Source organism: Ceratocystis lukuohia, assembly GCF_044167205.1.
Source record: "Ceratocystis lukuohia strain C4212 chromosome Unknown Supercontig3_pilon, whole genome shotgun sequence".
NCBI classification, from domain to species: Eukaryota; Fungi; Ascomycota; class Sordariomycetes; order Microascales; family Ceratocystidaceae; genus Ceratocystis; species Ceratocystis lukuohia.
In genome coordinates, this window is record NW_027263522.1 from 3135728 (window position 1) to 3155876 (window position 20149).

At 50.0% G+C, this 20149-nt stretch overlaps 8 protein-coding genes across 8 annotated transcripts; all 8 read left to right on the plus strand.

Moving 5' to 3' along the window:
• Positions 1 to 106: 106 nt before the first annotated feature.
• On the plus strand, positions 107 to 604 carry HOO65_030805 (uncharacterized protein; the record flags this gene model as incomplete). The annotated part of the gene is made up of 1 exon (XM_071000490.1): positions 107 to 604. One exon carries the CDS (start codon positions 107 to 109, stop codon positions 602 to 604), a length of 498 nt encoding a protein of 165 aa, XP_070860484.1.
• A 742-nt stretch (positions 605 to 1346) lies between these two features.
• Positions 1347 to 1958, plus strand: HOO65_030806 (extracellular protein; the record flags this gene model as incomplete). The annotated part of the gene is made up of 1 exon (XM_071000491.1): positions 1347 to 1958. One exon carries the CDS (start codon positions 1347 to 1349, stop codon positions 1956 to 1958), a length of 612 nt encoding a protein of 203 aa, XP_070860485.1.
• A 1674-nt stretch (positions 1959 to 3632) lies between these two features.
• Positions 3633 to 5090, plus strand: HOO65_030807 (Annexin A7; the record flags this gene model as incomplete). The annotated part of the gene is made up of 3 exons (XM_071002177.1): positions 3633 to 4078; positions 4123 to 4729; positions 4803 to 5090. The coding sequence occupies 3 exons, from the start codon at positions 3633 to 3635 to the stop codon at positions 5088 to 5090; spliced, it is 1341 nt and encodes a 446-aa protein (XP_070860486.1).
• A 714-nt stretch (positions 5091 to 5804) lies between these two features.
• HOO65_030808 (uncharacterized protein) lies at positions 5805 to 7277 on the plus strand (the record flags this gene model as incomplete). Its single annotated transcript, XM_071002172.1, has 2 exons — positions 5805 to 5885; positions 6006 to 7277. The coding sequence occupies 2 exons, from the start codon at positions 5805 to 5807 to the stop codon at positions 7275 to 7277; spliced, it is 1353 nt and encodes a 450-aa protein (XP_070860487.1).
• Positions 7278 to 8240: 963 nt separating this feature from the next.
• Positions 8241 to 10927, plus strand: HOO65_030809 (uncharacterized protein; the record flags this gene model as incomplete). Its single annotated transcript, XM_071001886.1, has 4 exons — positions 8241 to 8855; positions 8955 to 9623; positions 9679 to 10091; positions 10159 to 10927. 4 exons carry the CDS (start codon positions 8241 to 8243, stop codon positions 10925 to 10927), a joined length of 2466 nt encoding a protein of 821 aa, XP_070860488.1.
• A 2286-nt stretch (positions 10928 to 13213) lies between these two features.
• On the plus strand, positions 13214 to 17971 carry HOO65_030810 (Scytalone dehydratase; the record flags this gene model as incomplete). Its single annotated transcript, XM_071001768.1, has 3 exons — positions 13214 to 13896; positions 14470 to 16432; positions 17594 to 17971. 3 exons carry the CDS (start codon positions 13214 to 13216, stop codon positions 17969 to 17971), a joined length of 3024 nt encoding a protein of 1007 aa, XP_070860489.1.
• A 365-nt stretch (positions 17972 to 18336) lies between these two features.
• HOO65_030811 (uncharacterized protein) lies at positions 18337 to 19369 on the plus strand (the record flags this gene model as incomplete). Its single annotated transcript, XM_071002301.1, has 2 exons — positions 18337 to 18765; positions 18854 to 19369. 2 exons carry the CDS (start codon positions 18337 to 18339, stop codon positions 19367 to 19369), a joined length of 945 nt encoding a protein of 314 aa, XP_070860490.1.
• A 126-nt stretch (positions 19370 to 19495) lies between these two features.
• Positions 19496 to 19999, plus strand: HOO65_030812 (uncharacterized protein; the record flags this gene model as incomplete). Its single annotated transcript, XM_071000492.1, has 1 exon — positions 19496 to 19999. One exon carries the CDS (start codon positions 19496 to 19498, stop codon positions 19997 to 19999), a length of 504 nt encoding a protein of 167 aa, XP_070860491.1.
• Positions 20000 to 20149: the final 150 nt, after the last annotated feature.

The window sequence follows — 20149 nt, forward strand, 5'->3', positions numbered from 1 at the left end:
TCAGCTGCTAGAGGAATTGCACACCAAACTTCTTCTACTGTAACATTTTTACTTTCCCGTACTTGTTCCAATATCGTTTGTCTGTGCTCTTCGATTCTTTTACGTCATGCGCTTCAATTACCTTCTGTTTACTCCGGCTCTCCTTGCCGCCTCTTCGGCTGTTGCCGTGCCTTCTGATAGCGCTGCCACATCCTCAACCTCATCGTCCTACCCAATCATTCCTATCTACCCCACCTCCCGCACATCCACCTCTCTACAGACTGTGATGGTTACTAAGACTATTAATGTGGGATCCGATGCATCATCCTCCAGTCCTCCGACTCCTACTACATCTGACCCCAATGACTATTCGGTGGTCCCAATTGAGGGTCTACCCCCTGCAACTACTCTCACAGTCACGGTGCTTAAATCAGGCACATCAGTGTGGACAGTGACACCGACGACAGGAACGGTCCCTCTAGGCTCAGGAACCGGGTACTCATTGCCCAGCTCAACAATGCCTGTGGTTGTTTCTGCTGCTTCGCGCGTTTCGCATGCGTGGTCATTATCTGCCGTAACCATGGCAGTAGCGGGTGGTGTGTTAGCAGTGGCTACACACTGGTGATGAATGGGGGGGACTAGCTCTGCATGTGGTTGGGTTAATATATAACAGCATATAGGGGTGGGACATTTGCCGGGTAATTAGTTATGATTTACGACTCAATACAGCCTTTCTTTTCTTTCCTTAGCTCCCTATTATCTTGATATCTATCGCCCACCTTTTACTGGCGGCCTCCATCGTGATGCGAGTGTATCACGTGTACACGATCTATGGAGACACAAGAGTCCCTCAAAAGGCCCTTCAGGCTTGGTACATGTATGTACATGTGTATACATTGCACCCGCTCCCGATTCATCATGATCCTTCACTGCATAGGTCTGGCCTAAGTAGTGTATGCTCATTGTACAAACAACCATGTACTATATATAACCTTGATGAGAGCCCCCGTGAAGAGGGTGATACGGTGGTTACCCCTCACGACTACGACTACCTATTACCACCTATATACTGCCATAAGTGCTAAGCTTCTTTGTTTTGCTTCTGTTGTGGCTTGTCTGTCTTTTGCTTCTCATTTTCTGGCCTCGTTTGTGACAGGACTCATTGACCTAGCAGTGTCTAGTGCCCAGTAAAGAGAGCATATTGTGAAAGCGATCAAGTCCGTCAGTCTTGGATCATCTTCGTTTTTAGTAAGTGTTCGTATATGCGCGGTAGGCACCTTTTCCCCCTTCTCTTGCTAGTTATCATACTCATGTCTATATTCCCCATTAGCCGCCAACCAAGCCAATAGACCAGGAACAAAACAACCATGCGAGTCCGGTCAAATATACCACTTACCTTTCTCAGCTTCGCTGGCTACTCCCAGACAGCCATGGCTTCTACACCTTCCGAGCTTATCTCAGCTCAAGCCCAGCTTGAGGGTGCCCGCTGTTCCCCCGAGGGCCTCTGGAACTGCATGACGACGTCCTTTCAACGCTGCACAAGTGGCGCATGGTCAGAACCGGTGGCAATGGCTCCTGGCACCGAGTGCTATCCTACTGGCGTTACGGTGGACTTTCAAATTGGCTTCTCGAATGGCCAGGGTAGTGGAGTGGATAACTGTTCGTCAATGGTAGAGACGGAAACGACGACAGCGATAACAGCAACTGAGCCAGCTGATATTGATATGCCGTCTTTGACGCCGTACTTGCTTCCCTCCTCTTGGGCTTACTCATCAGAACCATCGCCTTCGATCCCGTCGCCGTCGTCGTCATCATCGTCGTCGTCGTGGATATCGACCCCGGCAAACACTTTGGAACGGGAAACTACGACACCTACGGCAACTGTTCAAGCAGACTGGGGTGAAAGGAACTACGAAGCAAGTATTGATGTAAAGGTGCTGGTGGGGATTGTGGCTGGTATGTTGGTTGGATGGGTTTAGGGAAGGACACAGATCAGCGAAGACTGATGATAGGTCGAGGTTGAGTGAGCGGCAACGTTCAAGCAATCACGAAGTCGCGACTTGTACATCGATATGTGGAAAAATGACTAATGAGGGGATTTGGCAAGTTTGTGAAGATGAGTTCCAATTGAGGAAATGATCAAGGCTTTTGTGCCTGGAGAGCTGTCTGAGCATATCAACATGATATAGAGTGCATGTTTTCCTATCTTTCCCGTATCACCTTCAACCCCTAAGCATAAATATTCCAAACAGGCGTATCATCCCATCATAAATTCTGTTGACAGCGTCAGGCGACGCATCTGCCCCTGCCCAAGTTGTTCTATTCCTTATGGGAAAGAGAACTTGATGCCACATAAGCTTTAATCAGAAGAGAGAAGCGCACAACAGCAAGAAAAGATACAAGCCTGTTTGCACTGTTTGGGACGAGAGGGGCATTTTTCTACAAGTTACAGATCACAGCCACACCAGGCACGCAAGGCGTATCATGTGTGCAAGCAGCAAACTAGGAACGTGTAAAATGAACTTCCAGAGCAGTGAACATAACAACACCTTGCACGTCTGAATCTAGAAAATGAAATTGTTCTCATCTTTAGTCCAACAGCTCCACGATGACCCGCCATTTTCGCGTTCCTGGATGGCATGCTTGTTCCTGATAGAGTAGAAGGCAATATTTGGCCTCCGATAAATCTAGAACTCGTAAACACTAGGCTAGTAAACATCCAAGGAGCCTAAAGAAAGCAACCTAAGCAACAAGAGGTCTTCAAACACCCAGGGAGCCTAACGGCCAAGAGCCAAGGCATTCGCGCAGGCGAACTAGACTGTATAGGGTAAGAGAATAGCGTCATGAAGTTGTTGCTAGGGTTAGGGTTGACAATAGACAAGGCACACATGACATCATTTTCACTTCAAAAGTTTGCACAGCCATGCTTCTAACGGCACATAACCCTGAATGTGTAGCCCTCAGCCATGATTCGATTGTGTGTATGCCTTGTATTATTTCTTCCCAGGGCACAAACAAGACTAAAGGGTCAAGCATATGCAGATAAAAGCAGATGTTGTTTTTGGTGTGGCGCTGCGCCACTCGTTGACGACGCGGCCCGGAAAAGTAGGTTGTTTTATAAGCTTAAGACCTTGGGATGGACGGCTTTAAGGTGTGTGAGTGGGGTTAAAGTTGCAAAGCAACGATATTTGCATTACAGAAGAATAAAAGAGGGAGCGGCAACATTTGGCCTGCAAATACATTTGAGAGGAGGAAAAAAAGAAAACAAAATACAGAAAGAAAAAAAAAAACGGAAAATAATGCTTCATACAATGTTTACACTTTCTGCTGTAGTAACACGGCACCGTTTCTCTTTTGTCCTTGGCACTAAGATGAGGAAATGAGGGGAAGCCTGCCTGCCATACTAAAAAAATAATACACCGAATTATTATTATCGATAAATTTAATTATAATATGGAAAAAATGCTAAGCCGGGCAACTCAGTCAGCTGCCTAGAGAAGACCAAGAACGGGAGGATGAGACCCATCAGCCATCAGCAGTACATATAGCGACGAGTAGCCCAGGCCATCGATTCGATTTTCTTAGTTTTCAATCCATCCATTGGTCCTTCTTCTAGACAGGCTATAGATATAAGTCACCTATTTGCAGACAGCATGGCCTACCACTACCCGCATCAAGGCTACGGCCAACAGCCACAGTATCCTCCCCAGGGTCAGTATCCACCCCCTCCACCATCAGGTCAATATCCTCCACACAACCAACAGTATGGCCAGTACCCGCCGTCTCAACAAACCCAGTATGCGCCCCCACCTGGCCCCCCGCCTGGTCAGCCTCAGTACGGTGCTCCTCCCGGACAGCATGGGGCCCTCACCCAGTACTCACCTCCGCCTGGACCCCCCAGCCAGTACGGGGCACCCCCGCCAAGCCAATACGGAGCTCCTCCCCCTGCCCCATACAGCGCCCCTAGCTACGGAGCACCACCTCCTGGCCAGTACCCGCCGCCTGCTGGACAGTATGGACATCAGCAACCCATGCCTGGCGGTGGCTACCCCCCTATGTACCGGCCGACCAGCCATCTCCAGGCTACGGAGCGCCCCAGGTGATTGCATGGAACGCGGACCCCATAGCTAGTGCGTGCCGTAGCGCTATGAAGGGTTTCGGCACAGATGAAAAGGCGTTGATCCGGGCGTTGGCCGACAAGGACCCGCACCAGATCGAGGCTATTAAGCAGTCGTTTGAACGGCAGTACCGGCGTAACCTGATAAAGGACGTCGAGAGCGAGACTAGTGGTGATTTTCAGCTCACACTGCTAGCTATTCTGCGCGGTCCGTGTCTTAACGATGCCTACGAGCTGCACCGCGCGATAATTGGGGCCGGCACCAACGAACGTGCGCTCAATGATGTACTGCTTGGCCGCTCCAATGCTGATATGCATGCCATCAAGAGCATGTACAACCGCACCTACCGCCGCGATCTCGAAGCCGACGTCAAAGGCGACCTGAGTGCCAAGACTGAACGCATGTTTATGATAGTGTTGGGTGGCACAAGAGCCGACAGCCAGGTGCAAGTACAGTCACACCAGGCTGACGCCGATGCCCAGGTGATTTACCAGGCAGGCGAGGGCCGCCTGGGAACAGACCAAATTTCGATATGCAGCCTGTTTGCAACACGGAATGATGCACAGATCAGGGCATTTGCCGATGCATACCGGAGGAATTATAGCAAAGACCTGGAGGATGTAATCAAAAAGGTAATTATAAATCCCACCGCTCAACAACCAAGACACACATAACGGCCACTTGCTAACTTTTTGGAACAAATAGGAATTTTCGGGTCACATGGAGGACGCACTACTCTACCAGCTTCGCCATGCCGTCAACCCGTGCAAGAACGCGGCCCGCGAAATTGAGCGGGCTATGGCCGGAATTGGGACGGACGAAAAAGCCTTGACAAGGCGCATTGTGGCAGCACACTGGGACCGCAGTTTCATGGAGGGTGTCAAGGTGGAGTACCAGAGAATGTACAACCGGGATCTCGCACGGAGGATCAAAGGGGAGACCAGAGGCGATTTTGAGAGGGTGCTGTTGGCGTGTATCGGCTATGCGATCTAGGAGGGAGGGGAATAGCCTTTGTTTTGTTTTGTCTTGTCTTGTTTCCTTGTTTTTTTTCCCTCCATGTTTCCGTTATCTCCTCTCGCGCTTTTCCTTTTGCATTTTGTTACATTCTCTTAGCATCTTGTCGTTGCATTATCAAAATCAAACATCAAAATTTACCAAATGACGTCATTAACGCTTACCCTCCCCTCGCAAGCCCCTTTGTTGGTTGCCCGGCTCACGACAAAGGTTGCCCTCACACTACTAAAACACAGCTATCGCTTTAGTTAATGGTTGCTCTGGTGCATGCAGAGAACAAAGCATTGGCATGTATCGACTTTTGCTCTTGTTCTGCGTCTTCCTGATTATGAGTGCTAGCGTCGTCCTAGCTGTCCTAAAGTGGGAAATATGCATGCAAGACTAATCCGTGCCCAGAAGACAACCACCTACTGATAGGGTAAAGGGTCTTAAAACTTGTGAACTTGTAGGCCCTCTGGCTTCTTTTTTGTCTTTTTTTTTCTCTTCCTTGTTATTTCTTGTGTGTTAGAGAAAACACCATGTCTATAGTCTGCTTGCCTTGGATTTGATTTTCCCAAGTACACACTTACATGCTCATACAGACACAAAGACACAGCCCACTTACAAGAATTACCTTTGCTTGTTTCTTTGTTTACATCCCTTTCTTTTCCTTCCGACTTTTAGCTTCACATAGACTTAAAATCTCATATACGAATGAGTTCGAGCGAACAACAGGAGCTTCGTCGTCCCAGGGGCCCTGAGTACGGTGGCAGCATGTCACTGGCTAGACAAAATGTAAGTAATTTCGGAGGGAAGAGACAGAGAAGAGTAGCGTTGCTGCCCCGCCCTCTCTAGCAAACATCAAGCAAACATAGCAAACTAATAAGCTTGCACCAGCTCTCCCCACATTCTCAGAATGGGGATCCTTCTGATCCGCAGAGACCTGATGTTTATGCTCACCGGAGCGCTTTTCCAGGCCCTGAAGGTCTTGGTGAGGCTTACGCTCCTGTTGCCACGCGCAGCGAGGAAATGACTGGGGTTTTAGAGAGTGCTCTAATTCCTCGTGCCCTTGCTGAATTTGATATTCCACCGCTTTCGCTGTCTGATATTGGCACTGCTTCGCCAGTCTCGTCGAGTGAAGACAGTGATGTTGAGCTGAGTGGTGACGACTTGTTTGATGTGGGAATCTACGATACTAGAGATACTGTGCTCCCCGCGCCTGTTTACTGCGGTGGGTGGGATGCTATTCCCGACCGTCCCAGCAGCATTGACTGGGGACTTTGCTCGCTTGTGCTCAAGGGGTCGCCTCCGGCCGCCTTAGCACCAGCAACAGTATCAATGCCCTCTCCCAAGTCACCACCAAGAGCCCTATGTGGGGCCCACAAGACCCTCCGTGACATTCAAGTTGAGAAGGGTAAATTCATTGACGCTTTCGACATGATTCCCGACAAGACCGGCCATTCCAACATCATGAGCCCCATGATGGTCTGGGAACCCTTAGTACAGTCTGGTTCTGCTGCACGGATGGTGGCTTACTTTGTTCACCCAGACCGCCGCATGGAACTTGACCCCAACGCCCCGTGGACCGCCCAAGACACACTTGCTATGCGTGTTTTCACCAGCCCAGGCCACACCATAGCACCACTAGATGTGGCCAGCTGGGGTCACCAGCCACAGGTATTTGAGCGCGATCGTAGCCGTATGGCGCGCTTAGACCATGACATTGGCCTGCTTGAAGAGCACATCAACCATAGCGATGCAGGGTTCGATCTACTTGTCACGCGCTACTACCAAGCCGTTGCCGATGGAGTCATGGCCCGTACTGCCGTATCGGCTGACCTTAAGCGAGCCGGAGCCTGGGCTTGCTTTGACGCGAATGGCCGCGGGATTCCTATCGCTGAATGGCACTCTCGCTACCGCGCACTACACGCTCTGCGATTTCAATGGTTCCGTACACAGTTGAGACGCGCCCCCGTTCTGGCAGCCTGGCTGAACTCGGCTGTGGCGGAGCGGGCACGGCTAACTCAGAATATGATGAGCGATGATGTAGATGTCACCCACCGTGAAGATGGCTCATTGTGGTGGATGCCGCTGATGGCAATAGTGGGTGTGGCAGCATATTCTCTGGCGGAGAAGAGGCCGTATTCCATGTACTGCTACCTGGCAGCCCGCGTGAATACGCTGTAAGTTTGAAGTACCTGGTGCTTGATGGCCTGAACGGAAGCGCTGTAGAAATGAAGCACTGATACCTGGGATTCATTGGAGTTGGAGGTTTTCTGATTTTCTTTTTCTTTTTCGCATCGCTGTATTTGCATCATTGGCATTGTTGAACTATTGGATTTTGTGTTAAATTAATTTCGGTTTCCCTTCCTTGGTCATGTGCGTCTGCATTGTTGCGTAGAGCCCACGTTGCACAAAGGCTGGCGTGAAAAAGCGGGTCTCTGAGAAAGCAGGCCCAGTAAACAGCCATCAAAAGGGGAAAAGGGATGAAATAATGGTGGTGGTGCACGATAATGTAAGCTTACGTAATCAGAAAATATACAAAAATCCATAGCGCAGCCGTTGCGGCAGTTTATTGCATGTTTTCCACCTTGCTTCTGCACCCCCAATTGACCACTTCTATCACTACCTCTCTCACCTAGCCTAGTAAATTCTTGCTACGGATACGTTGCATTACAGGGCTTCTTGTTTTTTAGTGCGCAAGTACGAACGCTGGCATCTTTGGGCTGCTGCTAATTCTGACGATAACGCGTTTCACTTAAGAAGCGTCTTTTGTTTTTTCCATTTTGGAAGCGAAAATAAAGACGTCTCTAACCTCGTTTAGTACTCTTGTACTCGTGGCACTCCTTTTTCCCCTCAATTTCTCTTTTTTCTTGTCTTTTTCTTTTTCTTTTTTCTTTTTCGTTTTTTCTTCTCTTTGTTGTTTTGGTAGGCTGGCAAGTGACGTATCGCTCGCTGGTGCTCAATAAGTCGAGAGAAAGAAGTGTGGACTCTTCAAGACGGAGTCACGCAGAAACGGGGGAGACGCCTCATATCAAGGACACCCTCTTTTCCAGCTAGGTTCACCGCTGCGACTTGTCTGTCTGTCTGTCTGCCCTAGACCTTCTCTCTATCAAGCCACCCAATTCGCCTCAGGGACACCTGGACACTATGCAAGGCTCCTCTGCCGGACCAACCACTGCTCAGGAGCTGCTGGCCTTGACGCAATCGCAGCAACAATCTTCGTTTCATCACCAACAGCCGAATCACGTGAACCGAACAGCTATGGGATTGAATCCGACTACAATTGGAACATCCAATTTGCCCCAGAGTAGAGGCCCATATAACCCTCTATTACGGAATACCGTTCTGGCACAGTCAGCTCCAATTGTCAAGCCAGATGTAGCCAAAGAAATGCAAGGCTCCACTACCACTGGCATTCCCAGCATGAGCGTCTTGCGCGATCTTACTGTCCCGACGCGCTCGTACTCAAATCCGGGCTTAGATTCACGCTCGCTGCTTTCTAATACGGGCATAGCAACTGCCCAACAGCGATCCAAATCGGAGCGTCTCCCCACCACTCCCCAGGCAGCCAGGACTTATCGCCCTGAATCCGGTTTTGTCTCCCCCGGCGAACTCAAGCGTAGCCTGGAGAGCTCATTTGTCGACAGCACCTGTGAACTACACCGAATGATAAATGGTTTCCCGGCAGATGTTGTTCGTCGAGTCATACGTGAGAACTGGAGCAAGTGTCTATCCGGCTCCATGTATCATCGTGCTTTCATCGTGAGTGAACTGTGCTATTTTGTCATTCCCACTTTGTGTACTTGGGATGAAGGGCGTTGCCTTTCTGTTGGCTACTGTACTAACTTTTATCTCCCTTAGCTCAATATCTCTCTCAGCAGGGCCGAAGATTTTGCGAAGCCATCGGTCCTTAGTTTTGGTGCACGCATAGTTAAGCTTTGCACTGCTGAGATTGCTGAGCACCTGGATTCTACGTCCATTGACACTATTTCCGAAAAGATCCTAGAGAAGGCGTCGCCTGAGTTCTTGGATAAGGCCATGGCTGAAAGGCTCAAAACCATTGACTCTCGAAACTTGCTTAACATGCTGGCACGTGCTGAAAGGCTTGGCTACACCATGGACGATGTTTTGGATGACGACGTACAGGATGAAGAAGACGCATTTATGGTGGACATGGACATTGTAACTACTGATATCCCTCCTAACAGTGAGTCTGCACCGAGCCAAGAGGCTCAAGATGCGGCCGACAAAGATATAGCTAAGGATACCCAAAATGAAGTAATAACAAACACGACTACGCCTGAGTCTGAGCTTGGGTTGGAGTCTGAGGGTGAGTCTGAGTTGGAGGCTGAGCTCGAGCCCGAGCTCGAGCCCGAGCTCGAGCATGAGGTTAAGTTACCCTGTGGTAAGCATCTATCATTTTACAATGTCTACTTCCCCCAAAAACCTTCATTAGCAGAGGGCTTCTCCCCTAAGATCAGCTGCTCGTTTTGCCAAATGATATTTCCGTCCCTAAAAGCCAAGCAAGTAGTAAGCCGCCCCAAAATCCAACATTGGTCTTTTCCTTTGCTGACATTACTAATAGCATACAACAAACAAAACCTGTCTCAAGCCGCGAAGAATCAAAAAGGACTATGGTTGTCGGTTTTGCGGCACCTCGCTTTCTTCTATTCAGTCACTCAAACTTCATGCCGCTAAGCGGGCTTGTGGTGACTACTCCCGTTTGGGACAGTCTATATCTCATCCGAACGGCACCGGATTTCCTAATCGATTATCCACACCGTACGCCACCCCTAAGACCATGAGGCCCCAGAAGCTAGGTTCCGAATCCAAGCCTGATCCTATAGAGACCAAGACCTCCAATGCTTCTGCTACTTCTGCTACTTCTGCTACTTCTGCTACTTCTGCTCCTACTGAAGCCGACACTATCAAGAAGGACGAGAAAAAAGCACATGACAAAACAAGCGAACATACTAATCCGGGAATTGAACCTGCTGAGTATGCTGTCCCCCCATCATCACCCCTACGTATCTGCAGATTGAGAAAGTCTGACTGATATCAACAGAATTTTGCCTTCTCCATCATCGCCAAGGTTCACGCCTCTAAAAGCCTCTGAGGCTATCCCTCAGCCTAGCCAGGAGTTTCTTGATAAACACAAGGGCAACCCGATAGCGCATTTGACTCGGGAGCAGATTGTCCGATTGCAATGGGAGATTCAAGAAACTCAAAAATGTTACGGCCCACTAATAGAGAAGGCTATCAAAGAAGATGATAAGTCTCAGGTTGACGCTATCCGCAACCGTATGACCACTAAGATCAGTGCAACGCGTAAGAGATACGGCGTCCGAATGCTAAGGAAGGGGGGGAGATACTCCGACTTGGTCCCGGGCTTGAGCTCAGGCCTTGGTGATGCCCCAGACAAAACAGCATTGGTAGCCACCGGCGAGCCAACTACAGAATTAGCTGAGAAACGGCCTTTGACTCCCGCGAAGCCCACAAATACATTAGCACATCCACAAAAGATGGACGCTAAGCCTCAGATGCAAGAAACTGCGCCGAAGTCAGGTGCGGGTGGTAGTCTTCCAAAGGCTGGAAAAGCGGACGCTACAAGGCCCAGTTCCGCCTCGATCAGTGAAGCGGAAGACAGTGATATCGAGCGAGAACCATTATCAGTACGAAGAAGGAAAGCGTTTAAACGCCGGAGGAAAGCGCCGCGCAAACCAACACAGGATGTAGCCGCTAGACCCGAGTCGCCAATGTACATATCTTCATCAGATGGCGCTGATACGGACGACTCGATTCCGGCCCGACTGCCGCGGCCGGCGTTGCGGTGATATAATAGCGAGGCAGGGCCGGGCTTTTTAGGACAGGACAGGACATGATAGGATAGGATAGGTTAGGTTAGGTTAGCGTTATTTTGTATTTTTGGGACTTCTGATATTGGGATCGTATGCGTATTTTTGTCTCATTATTTCTTACTCAAGGTTTTCTTCCCCTTGAACGCAAGTTCACCACAGGATCATGATGCTGCCAACACATATAGGAATTTTGATGTTGTGGACTAAATAGATAAGATGAACAAAATCTACAGTAATTAGCCCCAACTACTTTTTTAGTGTGTGGGGGACGTAAATAGAGCTGATCTAAAGATCCTAAACGAAGGTGAAACAGGTTCGAGCGAAGGGAAGATGAGGCGGAGCCTAGCCAGGGACAACTGTGAGGATGGGATGAAAGAGACAACAAGGGCCGACTAAAAGTACCCGGCCTGAGAAGGGGGATAAAGAATGTCAGGTGGTGGTGGGTTATAGCTGGCGATTCTGCAGCGAATGCCGCAATGGCGTACGCAATTCAGGGAAGTGGGAGTGGGCTAGGATAAGTATGATGAAGACGCTAGGAGGATATCTAAATGTGTTCGGACATCTAAAGGCAGAGATAAGATGGGAAGTGGCACGCAGTAAGACAGTCCAGGAGTCTAGACTTCATATTTTTACCTTACAGATGAGATGAGCTTCAGTGCAGCTCCTAAATGTGTTGCACTGCAACAGCACAGACCCTAGCCGATCACTAGACAGGAACAGGAACAGGACCAGGAACAGGGAGGACGGGCAAGGGGGGGGAGGCGACAGGACTGAAGTTAGGATGCACTTGAAGAAAAAGAGCATATATATTACGCACGGAAGAGGGGTGCAGAGGGGTCGGCGTCCGGAGGGCATCAGGCGGGCAGGGGAGGAAGGAGGGCCTTGCCTGGTCCTTTCCTGTTTAGGTATATGAGCCTTGTGGCTGTTGCTTATCTTGGCTATTGCCCTTTTCTTACTGTAGCAAAAGAAAATTGGGATGAAAAGGCTTGACTGAACCTTGCTTTTTTCCTGGAAAGCTGATGGTAGAGAAGGCAAGAAAGAGTAAGCAACTGTCCTTTTATTCTTGTTCTTGCTCGTCTTGTATTTCTTCTTCTTCTTCCTCTCCTTCGCCCTCCCCTCCTTCTTTCCTTCTTTCCTTCTTTCCTTCTTTCCCTCTTTCCCTCTTTCCCTCTTTCCTTCTCTTTCCGAGTTGCAAGAACCATTCTTATTGCTTCTGCGAGCTCCTTCCTTTGCTCTTCTAAGGGCCGTTATTTCGTTTTTGTGCGCTTGCGCTCTTTCCATTCTTTATTTGTGTGGCCGGACCCAGTTATGCTTTCTTTTCTGACTCGACCTGGCTTGTCTTGATAATATTGCCGTCATTCCGCTGCACGTTATATTTGCTTGCTCACTTTGCCTGTCCGTCTGTTCTTTTGCCTTGGAGATCATCTGGCTAGCCTGCTGAGTCTGTTGCTACTACGTCCATTCTTGTCCTTGCGGCCCTGCTGCTTGTCCGGCTCTAGTACTCTTCTTTCTCTTTTTTGCATCATCTGGCATCTTGCATTCGCTTCTTGTTTCTATCTTGTTCTCTTTTGTTGCTCTATAATTTCCTTTCCTTTTAGCCTGTTCTTTCTCATTATTGCATACTTACGCCGCCCCCCCCCCCATATTATCACGCCCTTAATTTTGCCTTTGTCGTGGCCGGTCTTCGACCCTACTTCCCGTCTCACTTCACGAACTACGAACTACGTACCCTCTTTTGCTTTGCGTCTTGACTGATAGCCTCAGGCTCCGAGGCACGTCTCACAAGCTCAGGCTTGGCAAGCTTCTCATACATTTTCTTCTGTCCCTCTTCTTTGCTGGCTGCCTTGTATTAAGCAATCCCATCCTCCTGGCTTAACCCCGTCGACCCGTCTACGTCGCATCGCATCATCATCCTCCCATCCCGTCTTTTTTGCGGTACCGAGAACAACGAAAGCCTCTTGAGTCAGCTGTCAAAAAAAGATTGAACTTGTCTTGGCCCCTTGGCTTACTAGGAGCTAAGTCGGATTTGACGCAACAGGCCAGAGCTTGGACTTTTCCTCTTTTCTCTCCTCATCCTTGACCGGGGTCTTTGCGTCCTGAATCTATACTGGTCTTATTGGTAGCGTCTCATCGTGCACGGGGACCAATCACCTGCCTTTTCCCAGCCAAAAGCCCAGGGCCAAACTTCAGGGCACAGTTGCAGTAGGGGCGCTTGCGCGTATCAGACTATATCAGCCATCAGCCCAAGGCGCAAATTGCAGAATGAGGACCTCCACTTCCAACGATTCAAACCCTCGCGACGGCCTTATTGTACCAACAGCACCACCACCCACGCATATCCGTCGATTCCGCTCTCTTCGTAGCAAAGCGCGCAACCAAAGCCCCTACGAAAAGGCATCGGCTTCAGTTCTTGCATTATCTGGCTCACAGCTAGAAATTCAGCACACCACTTCGGTTTCAGTCGAAACCTGCCGCAATCCCAGCTTCAAACCCAAATCTTCCTCGTCGCGCTCGCCGCAGCGCTTTGCACCTGCTGCAACGCCCCGTTCAGCCATCACATCCCCAATAAAGTTGCGCTCTACCGTTACCTCGCCCACGCAATCTTCTATTCTGTCGCCAAACTACGTGCACGGCTACAGCCACAAGCAAAGCTATAGCTACAGTGTTGGACTGGTTCCTAACCCACCCGCACCTTCGTCTCCTGAGTGCCAGCCCCGTCAAGAACCGACTCATAAGGATCGCCCTTTTCTCAACGGCCTGGCTGCCCATCCCATCTGTCTATCCTCTCTCCAACAGTCTTTAGGCGCGTCCTCGCAGCCCCAACAACCGACGCTCCCTCCGTCGTCGCCTGTTCCACGATCGAGGTCTCAGACTGTGCCTGATTTGTGTCGGCCTAGCAACCCGCTCTATCATCAGAGACAGCAAAATCGGCGTGTGCGTATAAAGTGAGTTGATCTTTTTTTTTTCCTTCGTTTTTAATATTTCTTATGCAAGCCATGCTGCAGAGTATGGTCTGACATGTGTGAATGCGGGGGCTGTGCTACTCGAATATGCTAGTCACCTTCTCTACTCGTTGCACCATGCCGGCTCTTTTCCCTTGCTCGCTTGCTTCTACAGCTGTCAGATGAGGCTACCAGCTTAGTAGGCTTTGTTTGTTGTTGTCTGTTTAGTTTTCTTGCAAGTGCTTGGTAACTTCGCCCGCTCATAGCGCTATATGGCCAACTTGTAGTCCTTGCTCCTGTGCTCCCACGCTTGTACCATTGCTTGAAAATGACGTCAAAAGAAACTGTTTCTTTGTACGCCTTTCTCGGGCAACTTTCTTTTTGTTCCATTTTAGTACTTGGCCACTTGCCTGTTGCCACCGGCAACTAGCTCGATAATTCCCCTCAGTTCACCTCTCCTATCCCGGAAACAAAAAGAAAAACTTTGACTTCCTCCGATTCTAACCTCCTTGTCAGCAAATCAACGTCAGATTTGAATTTTCCTCGCGAAAGTCCACTGCGCACATCTCCCATCAGATATACCGGTGTTATTGGCTCTGAGTGGAAACCTCGTCTTGATTCCAAGCTATTGACGCCCACCCCCAACCAGCCTCGCCAAGTCTTCAAACCCTGCTTGGCTATGTACACTATGTCTAGCCGCACGCCTGCTAATCTCACAATGTCCCACGAGATTTCCCCTCCTAGCTCGCCTGACCTGGCCCCTCAAATGAAAGCCCCTCGCAACCCCTCTGGTGATATCTCGCCCATGGGATCTTCAGATGAAATGCCTTCTCGTGATATTCAGGCCACACCTACTGACCATACAAACATCCCCGCGATGCGACGTGAGCGCAAGACAAGGGCTCTTCGTGCTGCCGGTTCCAGGGACCAAATGCGCCAGCCCCAGTCGGAAGTTGGCCGTCAGGTTTTCCGCATGGCCGAGGGTCGTGATATGCGCTGGGATGCAATGACTGGGGAGCCTACGCTAGGCCCAGGCCGGTCGGCACAAGTGAAGCCAGCCGAGTACGCCCAGGGCATCAGCAGATCGCCTAATTCCAAGTCCAAGACTGGCTCTGGCCGTGCTGATGGACACCCCAAGCCTTCTAACCAGATTCCTATGTCTAAAACTAGGGTTCCACACACACATACCCAAAAAGTCACCGGCCTGCGATCTGCTTCCCAACCTACGCCGATTCAGACGCAAATGCATCACCAGGAACAAGAGCAGCAGACCCAGCCAAGAAACATACCCCTCCAGACAAGGCCAGAGGTGCGTCCGGCATGGAAAGGTGCGAGTGGTAGAACTGCCATCCTCGACCCAGTTCGTGACAACAAAACTGGCGTCAAGGCTCGTCGAAATGTTTCCATTTCTGGAGTGGTGTCCCCTGTAAGATCTGAAACGGGAGGTGTTGTACCTGTGATTCGCAAAATGGCGCCGTCTAAATCTAAGGGCCAAACAACGCCAGTGACGTCTCCTAAAGGCCAATCCAGCGCACAGGTTGTCGACTATCCTACACCTCCTCGAACCGTCGAGCGTGATCCGCCTCAGATGCAGTCTCATATCCCCAGCCCAACCCAACACCAGCACTCTCCTTCAGATTCAGTATTCAAAGCCCAGATTTCTCCTTCTCGACATATCTCAGCCAACCTCAACTCGAACAAATCAATCCGTAGAAAACCCACGCCAAGCACCGCAAGCATAAACTCTGCGCCTCGTAATCTTGTTCCTGAGCTCTCGCATGAATCTACTTGCGACGATACTCCACAACCTGATTGGTCGCAGCCTGCGTCCCGCTTTAGCGTCACAACCGTTGCAACCTCAATTTACAGCCTGTCGCCTGAAGTCAACCCTGTCGATGTGGGTGAGCCACTGCCTGAGATTCCAGAGGCAATGAAGCAACTTTCCGAAGCGGCGCATATCTATCCCGAGTCCACGTTCCAGCCATCGTTCTCGGATAAATACTGCTATGACGAGGAAGACAATATTCCAACCAGGGTTGACATTCATCCTGTTTTGACGCCGCCCATGTCGCGCGATACCCCAAATAAGGCTACTCCTGCCAAAAGCCCGAACCAGTCCATTTTTACGTCCATCAACAACCCCATCCCTAAGTCCATGGCTACGGCCCAGCTCTTCAACTCCGACACCATCTCGATTCACACCAATGGTCCTGGAGGCAAGGCGCTACCACCTGCTCCCCCAGAGGCTTCGGCTAGTGATCGTGTAGCACACCTTAGCGCACTGCTAGAAGCCTTGGCGAACCGGCGCATTAACATCAACCGATCGATTTCTAAGATGACAGAGATGATGCCACGTGACAATCTGCTAGCACGGCCTGAGGTGCTGAAGAAACGCGAGATGGAGAAACTCAAAGTCCAGGCACTAGAGGACGAACTGGCGGAGGTCCGGCGTGAGGAATACGAACTAGGCATCAAATTGCACCGAGCGCGCAAGCGGCAGGACCGGGATGCAAATTTCGAAGGCAACTCATCACTGTGGGTGAGGCGGGCGTTGGAGTAACAAGAACGAAGCGAAAGCCAGGAAAGGGAGTTGACATTTTGTGAGATTGATTCAATATAATTAAATTATACTAAACTTTTTTCCCTAACTGACCGTTTCCCGTTGCCAGTCCTATTCAACTGTAGGTCCATTGCAAAGACAAAAGGAAGAAGTGCGGCCAGGGTGGATGGTCTCGTGCTGCCGGGTCTATAGTACAAGGCGGTCTATTCCGTCGGGCTATTGGGGGCGAAGACATTAACGGAACATGCACGGAGCTATGCCTTTTCTAGCTGTCGTCCTAGCTGCCCGCTTTAGTTCTATAAATGGCCAACTACCAAGCAGAATCAGGATCAGCACAGGACTTCCCCACGCATCGTCCGAAGCGCCGAGCCCAGGGCTGGAGCTCACGTTATCACGCTGCTACGGCAAAAGTAGAGAAAGCAACGCAATTGAACCTGAGTAGGAGAGTTGTCTGCATCTCGTATAGATGTAGTATGCTGGGGATGGGGGGGGGGCTTGCGTTTAACTTTCCGGTCACAAGATCAGTCTACAAGCCTAGAATGTAGCTTGCAAAGAGTGCATTTATAGTGCTCTTGACCAACTGCAGCTCTCTGTGGGGTTGTTTTAGGCATATCTAGTTGCAACACAGAGCATGAATAATACCCAACACGTGCAGATATATTCGGGGGGAAGTTGGTGTGATCAAGGGAGCTTACGGAGTTGGCTGGGTATATAAGAAATGGCTTACCCTAGCATAATTGAACCATTGCTACTCAGCTACCAAGTTCTCATCAGCCACACACTTTTACACAACACCTTTTTCATTACTACTTCAATTACCACGTCACAGTCATCTATCATGGCCACTCTGACTGAGATGCCGGTCCCGTCGGCCACTAATCCCAAGGCTATCTCCTTCGAAGGTGTGTCGCATCTCTATAGCTTGGACAGGAAAATCGAGACGCCCCCATGCTAACTCAAGGAGTCTAGACTACTGTGGGCTCAACGCAGCTCTTTATGAATGGGCCGACAGCTACGATAGTAAAGATTGGGATCGTCTCCGGGGCGTTATTGCACCCACATTGAGGGCAAGTTCTTCCTCCTCTCCCCCGTCTCTATACAGCTGCCATGCGAGTCCAAAACTAACCTGACTGCCTACAGGTTGACTACCGATCCTTCCTCAACAAGCTCTGGGAAGCCATGCCGGCCGAGGAGTTCATTACTATGATCTCCGACCAGAAAGTCCTTGGCGACCCGCTCCTAAGAACCCAGCACTTTGTTGGCGCAACACGGTGGGAGCGTGTCTCAGACACTGAGGCGATTGGCTGGCACCAACTCCGTGTGCCTCACCAGCGCTACACCGACGACACCCTGACCGAGGTCAAAGTCAAGGGCCACGCACACTCAGCCAACCAGCATTGGTACAAGAAGGTCGACGGCGTATGGAAGTTTGCTGGGCTAGCACCGGATATTCGCTGGGGCGAGTTTGATTGGGACCAAGTGTTTGCGAGCGGTAGTGAGAAGTTTGGCCAGAAATAATGACAAAGGATGAAGGGGTGCTGTATTGTAATAATACGTAAAGAATAAGCGCAAGATTCCCATTTGATAACACTTGATGGCACCTGGCGACGACAGCTGCCAGCATAGCATCGTCAGTGCTTCTTTTTTTGTGTAACAATCCGGCAGCTGGCGGACAGCTGATGACGGTCCGTAGACCTCGAGTACTATGGCTTGCGCCAAAATCTACGTCACAGCCTTTTAATCGTTTCTTTTTTCTTTCCTGTTCAAACCACCAGCCATTCACAATCGCCATTGGCAGCACCCTTTACAATCTCTATTACCGTCGGCCGCATCTTGCCATCACTATTAATTGTTCTCTCTTTGCAGCCTCATCCTTCACTAGCATGCCTGCACAAGAGCCTAAGCTTGATGAAATCCAATGGCGTAGTCCCATGGCCATAGCCGATCTTAACGGCATTCATAGCAACACAATTCTTTACTATTTCGCCCAGTCGCCCTTCTTCAACGCCACATCCAACAATGCTGTTCTTTTTTCGCAGGCTATGCATAACCAAAATATGTTCCCGCTGATCCAAACCCGGGAGGCCTTCGAGGGTCACTTGCGCACTATGTCCGGGCTGGAGTTTATGGTGGTTGAGGAGCCGGCTGAGATGGGCCCTGGAATGGGCACAGGCGTCTGGATTATCAACAAGCAGATGCGGAAGAAGCAACCCGGCGAAGAAGACGAGGTCACGGTTTTAGCTACGTACTTTGTTGTGGGCGAGAATATCTACCAAGCTCCAATGCTTGCGGATATAATAAATGCGCGTGTGGTATGTACTTGCACACATACGATGCCTTTCGTTTTTCGTTTTTCCTTGTTTCTTTTGCTAACTGCAGTTTCTCCCACTTTATTGCTAGGCCACCATTGCTTCGTCGATGCGCAGTATCATCACCCAGGCCGAATCCATTCGCAGCTGGAAACCCTCTCAAGGCCACACGTATATCTCGCCACTTGTCAAAAAGGAAACAGCCGATCTAGCTTCTAGCACACCAGGAAACTCCCAAGTCTCCCAATCACAGCAGGCTACGAATGTAGGCCCCGATGCAAGCGAGGAACGAGCGCTTCAGCGCTTGGCTGAGGAATCCATGAAAGTACATGTGCGCTATGGCGGCGATTATATTGACGAGAACCCTATAACTGGCGAGCCTGGAAAGTTTCATCTTTCGTCTACTGGCCGCTCTGCGGCAGCTGCAGCGGCAGCATCTAGCACCGCAAACGCCAGCGTACCATCTCTGGCTAGCGTAGGCTCTCTTAAGGCTGGTAAAAAAGATGACAAGAAGGACGCCCCAGGAAGTTCCAAGGAGCGCAAAGGGTCGCAAAAACCGCGGCGCAGAAAGAGCAAGAGTATTGCTACAACACCAGCGGCTGCCTAGAACGCGAAGTCGGTGGAAAATAGCAACAATGACGATAGTAGAGAGGAAGGAGATGGAGGAGAAACAGCAGAAGGACAAGCACAGGTGAAAGTGACCGACAAGAATAAGAAAGTAAATAGAGACAGGATGGCTGTATCGGAGACTGGCTTGAGAGAGGGAGACCTCGACAGACAGCTAGAGCTTCAGCCGCCTATGTCAGCAATGGAAGTTTGGCAATCACGACTGCAGCCAAAGTCGCAGGGTGTGCTCGAAAAACATCTCGAGATCCCGCCATTGTTGTCTGAGGCTGTCGCATCAACTCAGCCTACTCCTAAGAGTTTTTACTTCGAGTCACCTAGCCAAGACACTCCTACAACATCATCCAAGCCCAGGACACCTAGCAAAGCCAGATCAAAAGCCGCTCCTAAGGCCAAGACGCCGTCTAAAGCGTCAAAGGAACCCAAAGAGCTCAAGGCAAACTACCTCCCCTCCAAGCTAGCCACACCCAAAAACCGGGGGTCACGCTCTAATGGCATCCAAAGAGCTGAGACGAGCTTAGGTATGGGTCTTGATGAAAGCAAGCCCAGTGACGCCCAAACGACACCACCAAAGGGAGTGAAACGGATCAGGCTAAAGAAGCAAGTTGGGTAGAGCTAGACACAAGTAATGTAACAAGTTTGCAGTTAGGCAGGCAAAAATTAATGTGCACAAAGATGGAAAAAGCCCTTACTTGACCTACACTTGATACATGTTCAACAGACAATGAGAAAAGGTGGTGTATTTGCATTACATTAAACTTGC